Below are 9,168 nucleotides of genomic sequence, written 5' to 3' on the forward strand. Positions count from 1 at the left end.
GATTGGAAGCAGGAGTTGTAGGCGCAGGGGTGGCAACAGCAGAGCGCGTGCTGGGGCAGAAGGCACCGGGTCCCGTAGCGGAGCCAGAGCGGCTGGTACAGAGAGAACTGAAAGGATCCGATCCCGGGGGCGGAGCAGAGGGGGAACCAGGGCAAGCAGAAACCCACCCAGAGCCAGTGTTTCCTGCCAGGGGAGGGCGGAGGAGAAAAGGAGGGGGGGAGGGCGGGCGGGGGGGGGCAGGCGCGGGAAGAGGGGACTATAATTCCACGGCCTCAACGAGCTGGGGCACTTTGGGGCGCTGAGGTCTGAAGCCAGCGCCACCCGGAGCAGGGCAACAGCTCCCACAGACCCAGCAGGCGACGCAGGAGCCGAGCTAGCTTCCGGGACTCGGCCAGCAGAGCCGGGAGACGGTGGCAGCGGAGCACAACTTTGTAGTGCTGTCTCCTCTATTGCTCCCGCCGGGCACTTCTCCGGAGGGTCCAGGTAGCTGGGGCCAGTGTGTGCCAGCAACCAGCGCGCCGCGCAAGGGAGGATGATGATGATGTCCCTAAACAGCAAGCAGGCGTTCAGCATGCCCCACGCGGGCAGCCTGCACGTGGAGCCCAAGTACTCGGCGCTGCACAGCGCCTCCCCGGGCTCCTCTGCATCCGCTGCGCCCTCAGCGAGTTCCCCCAGCAGCTCCAGCAACGCGGGCGGCGGCGGTGGCGGTGGCGGAGGCGGCGGAGGCCGGAGCAGCAGTTCCAGCAGCAGCGGCAGCGGCGGCGGCGGCGGCGGCGGGGGCTCCGAGGCGATGCGGAGAGCTTGTCTTCCAACCCCACCGGTGCGTATGTCTGCATAATCACCGCTTAAAGGCACATTTTGACAGCCCCCTTTATCTGCTTGATGTTTTTTTCATGTCTGCACAGCAAATCACCCCACACCTCCAACCAATCCCCCCTCTCTTAAGTATTCAGCGGGTCTTGCCTTTCATATTAATTTTTATGACCTGGGATGCTGCCTGTGCGCGTGTTGTGTTGTGTTGTGTTTTCTGCGGTTCACTTTCCTCCCCCTACACCTTGGCTTCTCGCGGAGACTTTCCTTCTCTCCTCACTGCTGAGTTTCAGGATCATTGTCGTTATTATTATTTTAACGTTCTGGGAATGTTGTAGGCGCGGTGGCGGTGGTGAGCCCTGGGCCGGCGCTTCCGGAGAGAGCGCGCACAATTCCCAGCTGAGCGTAATGTGTGCCTTCTACTTACAATTGCAGAGCAATATATTCGGCGGGCTGGATGAGAGTCTGCTGGCCCGTGCCGAGGCTTTGGCCGCCGTGGACATCGTCTCCCAGAGTAAGAGCCACCACCACCATCCGCCCCACCACAGTCCCTTCAAGCCGGACGCCACTTATCACACCATGAACACCATCCCGTGCACGTCGGCAGCCTCCTCTTCATCTGTGCCCATCTCGCACCCGTCCGCGCTGGCAGGCACCCACCACCACCACCATCACCATCACCATCACCACCACCAGCCGCACCAGGCTCTGGAGGGCGAGCTGCTGGAGCACCTGAGCCCCGGGCTGGCCCTGGGAGCCATGGCGGGCCCGGACGGAACCGTGGTGTCCACTCCTGCTCACGCACCGCACATGGCCACCATGAACCCCATGCACCAAGCAGCTCTGAGCATGGCCCACGCGCACGGGCTGCCCTCGCACATGGGCTGCATGAGCGACGTTGATGCAGACCCGCGGGACCTGGAGGCGTTCGCCGAGCGCTTCAAGCAGCGACGCATCAAGCTGGGAGTGACCCAGGCAGATGTGGGATCCGCACTGGCCAACCTCAAGATCCCAGGCGTGGGCTCGCTCAGCCAGAGCACCATCTGCAGGTTCGAGTCTCTCACGCTGTCGCACAACAACATGATCGCGCTTAAGCCCATCCTGCAGGCATGGCTGGAGGAGGCCGAGAAATCCCACCGCGAGAAGCTCACCAAGCCCGAGCTCTTCAACGGTGCGGAGAAGAAGCGCAAGCGCACGTCCATCGCAGCGCCAGAGAAGCGCTCCCTGGAAGCGTACTTCGCCATCCAACCAAGGCCCTCCTCCGAGAAGATCGCGGCCATCGCCGAGAAGCTCGATCTCAAGAAAAACGTGGTACGCGTCTGGTTCTGCAACCAGAGGCAGAAACAGAAGAGAATGAAATACTCCGCCGGCATTTAGGGACCCTTCTCCAGGCCGGCCCTTTCCCTTCGCCCTCTCCTTTCTCTTCCCTCTTTCTCTCTGCCTCTTTTCTTTCTACTTTGGCTATCAGAAACAATTCCGGTAAATGTGAACCCAGAACAAGCCAGGAGCAAGGGAGCGAGCAGCTGAGCCCACATTAGAGAGAATGCGAGCGGGTTCCCGCAAAGTGAAGAAAAACAAAAGATGGAATTTGCCAAGTTGTAGCAGACTCGTTCGTTTTAACTGCACCGAGGCTGCTCGGCTTCGTCAAAGGAAGCGTGGACCTGGCTGTCAGCGGGAAGGCGGAGGGCCAAGCTTTTGAAAACCTCGCAAGAACGAGCAAGTAAGATTTGTTTTTATTCTTACAGACATCACCCTTGTTCACGTTTAAAAGTACACTTTGCAGCTATTTTTCAGAAATAGAAATTGATTCAGGACTGAAACTCGAAGCTAGAGTTGATGCTTAATGTGATATGATAGAGACATCTCTAAAATATTTTGAATTAAAAAAAGATGGCAGATTTTCTGCGTTTACACTGTATATTATATATATATTTTTATTGTGGTTCTTACCGCTTTCTTCCCAATCTGGTGTTAATGCTTAAGGAAGGAGTTGCGCCTGCTGTGTGTGTTCACTGATCTTGACAGCTATTATTAGATTATTGCCGAACAACCCTCTGTAAATTATTAATTTATCTCTCTGGCAACTTAATTTCGTGCACATACTAATTAATTAAACTTCTTTAATCTGAAAAATAAAACCGGGAGATACGTATAGCTGGTGATGCTCAAACATTTCTTCTTTTATGAGTTTGCTGGTTTTTTACAGCTTCCCTCTTGGACTGTGTTCGCTTTAGCCTATTTGTATATTCTCACTTTGAATGAAGGTCGTTTTCCCTTTGTTTTAACTGGTAGTGTTCTGATTTGTGAGTTGACACTCGGTAATGGATGTCTTAATCGTGTAGACCTGACTCACTGTCCGAAGTCTTGTTTACTTCCTTACATATTTAATGGGGATTCCCACATTGTCCCCATGACACACGCGCTCTCTCACTCACACTTACATGCCTACACACAGACACACACGTCTCTAACAGAGGAGAAGAAGCAGTTGGAAGCATGACCAATGACCAGTGCATCCTTCTCCGCTTAGGTGCGTTTTCCACTTAGTGCTTGCTCTGCTGGATTCTAAGATTTCACCAAGGTGTTCCAGTCTCCCCATTTTCAATTGCTTTGTTGCTCCATTTTGACATTTACAGGAATCCTTCAGTTTTTCCTTTTAGGAGGCTTGTTTGTAGGAAAAAAAGGAATTTGAACTACAAGAAAGACAGTGCACTGCTTGTAAATTCACATTGTTTCGTAGAATCCTTTTGGAGCACACACACAAAAATAGGTCCACAGTGACTGGTACCTTGTCTATTGTAAATATTTCATTCAAAAATGATGCACATATAGATATATTCTTACAAAATCTACTGTAATTGCTGATCCATTTGAGGCTCTCCAAAGTCCTGAGTTCTGTATATGACCTTGTTTCTTGTTTTTGTTAATAGATTGTTTATTTATTATAGAAATGTATTAAGTTATTTTGGGTGTTGTTTGATTGTCTTTCTCTGATGAGATGATTTTAATGTTTTACTGGCAAAGTATGCTGCTTTTTTCATTAAAATATGCTATTAATATTAAATGACTTTTAAAACGTGATGCTGTTTTAATCATTTATGTGGGAATTATTTTGGCGCTGGTTCTTTTAAGAGACAGGAACACAGAGAGTGGCTGCTATTAAAACATGGCTCGGACTTAGCAAGGGACATTTCCCTGGGAAAGTATAAAAGAACAGGCTTTATAATCTCACATTAATGGGCAGATCTCATCTCACAGGGCACTTTGCTTTTAAGCTTAGATGAAATCATGATGTCTGGCTCCAGATACCTCCTCCAGAGTCCTTCCTCTGGACTTGAAATGAGTCTGTAAAGAGAATCTTATAAAGCCAAGGTCAGATGGAAACTATTCCATCCATTCCTTACCATCTCCCATGGGGCAAAGGAAGAAAGGAACTCAGCCCAAGGAAGGCTGGGTGTGGCAATGGTAGGGGCAGGACTTGGTGAGTGAGGAGAGGACTTCCTCCCCCTTGGTTCTCAGTCCGTTAGCTTGTCCTGGGGATCAATGGCCTAAGCCATAGCAGAAAGCACCTGGGTTTCTGGCAGATGAATAAAGTCTGTCATGGTGTCCTCTGTCTCCGTCTCTTTCTATTCCCCATAATCTTTAAGGAAATTAGTATGATTGCAACAGACAGGGTGTGTCTGAAAAAGAAATCCTGTGTGGCCAAAGGAACAAATTTTTGCCCCCTTTTGTGACTTTGTCTGACACGTGAGCTGGAGGAAGCCTATTAAACATTGATGTGGCTATGGAACTCTGCCCGTTCGGCTCGGGCACTTCCTTTTCTGGCCCTGCTTTAAGACACTTCCTTTTCCATCATAACATATTTCAGATCCGCCACAATAGTTGAGAAATGTTTTTGGCTTTCAAACCTTATTTCTCTAGTAAGACTCTGATTTATATTTTACATCATCCATAGTGCTTGGAATTAACTGGCATGAGAACATTATGTTAATGTGTAGACCAAACAAGAAAAAAGAAGCAGGTAATGGCCTGTGCTTATACTCTCTGGGGGTAACTCTTCTTTCCTGTATTGGCCTCCTCCATACGAAACTGCTATGAGATGTTTCTTTATTTGGAAGAGGCTTAGAAAACGACCCACAGATTTATGAATATTGTTGTACTGGCTCAAGTTAGGATTAAATGTCTCAAGAAGCTGATTATTATTTCCAGAGAGAACAAATAGTTGTGGATGTTATATGGAAAATGAGTGGAAGGACCATATCTTCTAAAACTGAAACAAAGTACATGCCTCAGAAACAAGATCCAAGTGTCCATTTAGATAGAATGAAATACACTCCATAGGTGTGAAAGAAAACAGTGGCAAGTGGTGTTCCAAGAGGAGGAACTGTGAATGTAGGTACAATGACATTGGTGATTTGGTTTCATTCCCGTGTTTAGGAGGGCTGAAATGTCTGTTTTTCCATTTCTTTCCCCATCCTTGGATTCAGTTTTCCTGAAAGTCTTTTCCGACAGCTAGCCTCAGTAGGCTGCACAGCAATTTCAGCACCATGGCCAGCGACCACAAGCCTGAGCAGTGCTCCAACAGCTAATCAGCTAAAGAACTTTTCACTTGTTTTTATTTATTTATTTTTCCCCCTTTCAGACCAGAGAAAATCAATGGTATAACTTAAATGTGTTACACATCATACTTTCTGATCTGGAGTAAAAGTGATTTACACAAGTAGTAATTTTCCCCTTCCCATGTGGGGGTTTTAAATAACAAAGAGTCAGTCAACAGAAGAATGATTAGTGTGCTAGTTGGTGTCTTAGTTCAGCAAATAAGCCATCTTTAAGTGAAATCATATAAAATTAGTAAACCGAGAGATATTACTGAACAGCCATAAAATTGGTATTATTCTTTTTGGTTTATCTTAAAGTACACAGCAACCTCCACGTATGCTTGCAGGGCCAAAATTCTTAGGAGTTGCAGAAGAGTTGCTTACTTCAACATTTCAGAATGAAGTCCTGTGTTTACCTCTAATCTGCCAAGTTTTGTATTCCTGAATTTTTAAAACTGTATTATGTTCTCAGCTCATTTTGTCCATTCTTGCCAGGGTAATCCCCCCTTTTATCTTCAAGGTGGAAATAGCTTCATTATTAGAGACTGCTTACATGTGTGTTTTATGGAAACATTAGAATTTAAAAAAGTAAATACATTCTGAAAGTTTTTTTTTTTTATTAATGAGAGTTTCAGAGACATACAAAGCCAAAGATTTGGAGAGAAGGAAGTTGGGTTTAAAAAAGAAATCAAAGGTAAGACTAGACTAAACATTGAGTAAATTCTTGAGAAATTCCCATTTGGTATACATGAATACACAGAAAAACATGTCTGAAATCTTTGTCATGTCAATCAAAGCCATCAGCATTCATGACTAATTTTCTATTTTCCCTCAAGGCCACAATTGCTATCTTATTGCAAAGAGATATATTATGTATTGGCTGAGAAGCCCATTTTGTGATCCTAAATCTTATCTTTCAGAACTGTCTAGTTTCTTTTTGTTAAGTTCTATTTAATATGACTATGTAAATCCACACTGAAATGAGACAAATCAGTCGCATGGGGCATGGTGGTGCATTCTGTAATTCTAGAACTTGGGAGACTAAGATGAAAAATCAAGAGTTCAAACCTGTCTGGGCTACATGAAGAGTTCAAGGTCATCCAGGCTACCCAGTGAGAGCCTGTCTCAAAAAGTAGAAAGAAAAACAAAATGCATACACACACTCATTGCTATCTAAGTACTTGCTGCAGTACAATATTATACTGTCCTGGAAGAATATAGTTGCTGTTGGAAATTGTCAATTTCACTAACACATTGTTTAGGGGAAGAAAAAGAAAACTTGAAGAGTTGAATGAAGTGATTAAAATTTAGAAAGTACTCTCTCATTTTATATAAAATACATTTGTAAACAAATAACATGCATGGCAGCTCACACTTACAACTTATCACCTGGGGAGATGGGGCAGGAGCATTGCTGCAAGCTTGAGGCCATCCTGGCTATTTAGTGAATTCCAGGTCAGCCTGAGTTACACCAGAAAACCCTACTTCAAAACAAAATGAAGCAAAACAATAACAAAATTACACTTAAAATAAAAATAAATAATAGTATATACTTTTTAGATTTTTTAAATTTATTTTTGCTGTCAAGTACAGTTTCTGTGATTTCTTTTTGTCCAGATAACTGAGCTGGGGTGAGGTAAACCAGAATACTCTATTTCAAACTTCAGATGAGTCAGTTTTTCTGTGTTGGGAAAGCCTTTGAGGAGAGCATGACAACAGCACCCAAGGACCAAACCAAACAAATCAAAATGGAAAAAAACACCTTTTTAATAAAGTGTTCTGTTTAGAGGGTGAGCCTCAAACTTTCTGGGCAGGTCATGATAACAGGTTTAGAAACTTGTTTCTGTAATTATTTGGCCTAAGTGATGATGTCTACTCTAGGCAAAGAATTCACATGAGAACTCCAAACTTCACTTTACACTTTACACCTCCCATGAAGGGAGGGCCTGCTGTAGAAAGTGGAAGCAGGTGGATGGCTGTTCCCATAGTACCAAAAGGGGACAAAGGTTCTGGTTGGTTGTGATGGCTCTGAAACGCACACTTGTCAGGAGGCAAATTTATAGCATTGAGAAAAATATTGCTAAATTTCCCCTGCTCTGCCCCTTTAAAAGAGTCATTCCCAGTACTGAAAGTCTATTATGAGCGAATTAATAAATTACACAGCGAATTATTAAATCCAGATAATTACAAGGAATAAGTAAGTAATCATTAGTTATCTCAGCTAATTACTGTGGGTCAGAGCCAGGCAGAATGTGAAATCCTCCCCGGGAATTGAAATTAACTTTGCACGGCAAGTCTCTCTGCTTGACATCCTCACTCTGTAGGCACATGGCAGCTCCCCTGTGAGCCAGTCTTTCTATTTAACTTGGAGAGACTGGAAATAAAATTAAGTGGCGATGTGATAATAGGAAGCTGCTCAGAAAGCAAACTGTGGGTTTTCTGTACTTTCTGTGCCTGGAGATGAAAAGGTTTATTTACACCAGTTTCAATTTTTTTTAAAAGCATCCTTCTTGAGCCCTGGCTCCCGGAAACACCAGCACAAGTGCCCAGCACTGCTGACAGTCAGACAGTCTGTGATGGGAGGAGGCAGCAGTCAGAAAGAAAGATAAAATAAAAACATTACTCTTCGCTTTCATCTCCGAGTGGAAGGGCTGTTGAAAAGTGCAACTCAAGTATAATAATCTATTTGTTTGTTTGGTTTCATCTTGCTACAGGAAGATCCAGCTTCCTGCAAAGGTCTCTCCTCACCAGATGCTTCATGAACTGATGTCGCCTGGTTTTTTTTTTTTTTTTTTTAATCTTGCATCACTTTCTGAACCCAGGCTTTCCTACCCCCACCCCCCACTTCCCACCAAGCCCCCAGGCCTTCCAAAGGGCAGAAAAGAGGGCGAGGCCTGGTGCCTGTTGGAAAGTAGGAAAGGAGTCGGTGTGATAATGTGATTGTGTGTATCACAGGTCTGGGAGAGCCTGGACATTTGAAGAAAACGGCTGCTAATGTATTAAAATGAGGGGGAAATCTAAGAGTGCTCTCTAGCTCGCTCGCTCTCTTTTTATCAATTGCAATTAGATGGACGGTCTTTCCGCTCATTCCCTGCTCTAGTCTGGGATGATAATAAAAATTTAATGAAGCCTGGGACGAGTCGAGAGCTCTGTCGAGGGACCATGGAATAGAATATTTTAACTGTACATTTATACCAACTGTCTAGCTTCAAAGACGTGACTGCTTTTAATCTCGAATTATAAAACCACAGACTTGAAATTAAATATTAGATACCCTCGGATCCCCTTCCTTTCTGAAATATTGTCACGACTCTGTTTTCCTCCATTGCCCCGGAACACACATTATCTTGGGTCTCCAATTACATTTCCGTGAATAATAGATGGCTTTGATAGGGTGCACTATTCCAGGGCTTTTGTGTGTGTGTGTGTGTGTGTGTGTGTGTGTGTGTGTGTGTGTGTGTGTGTGTGTGTGTGTGTTTTTAAAAAAAATAGAGTTGATGCAATATTAATTGGCTGTAGATGTTATAAGAAAGCACAGCCCCCTTTGCAGGAACAAATCGATGAGCCAGGGATGTGAGAGAGGATGAAGGCGAAGGTTTCCCCCAGCGTGGGTCACTTTTTTGAGAAGGGGACCTTTCAGGGCATCGGTCCGTGAAAAGACACCCTAAGTTCCGGGATCAGCGGCCTGAAGAGAGCGAGGTCCACCGGCCAGGACAGAGGTAGAAAAGGGGGAAGTAAAAAGCCAGGCGGGGAGGCTTTC

The 9,168-nt window shown here is 45.4% G+C and overlaps 1 protein-coding gene across 1 annotated transcript; it reads left to right on the forward strand.

Annotated features, from left to right (window-relative positions):
* Positions 1-282: 282 nt before the first annotated feature.
* Positions 283-3,843, forward strand: Pou4f2 (POU class 4 homeobox 2). Its single transcript, XM_052728102.1, has 2 exons — positions 283-820; positions 1,246-3,843. Exons 1-2 carry the CDS (start codon positions 533-535, stop codon positions 2,185-2,187), a joined length of 1,230 nt encoding a protein of 409 aa, XP_052584062.1. The 5' UTR covers positions 283-532; the 3' UTR covers positions 2,188-3,843.
* The last annotated feature ends 5,325 nt before the right edge of the window (positions 3,844-9,168 follow it).

The sequence above is a fragment of the Peromyscus californicus genome, unplaced genomic scaffold, assembly GCF_007827085.1.
Source record: "Peromyscus californicus insignis strain IS unplaced genomic scaffold, ASM782708v3 Scaffold_8__1_contigs__length_139910024, whole genome shotgun sequence".
NCBI lineage: Eukaryota > Metazoa > Chordata > Mammalia > Rodentia > Cricetidae > Peromyscus > Peromyscus californicus.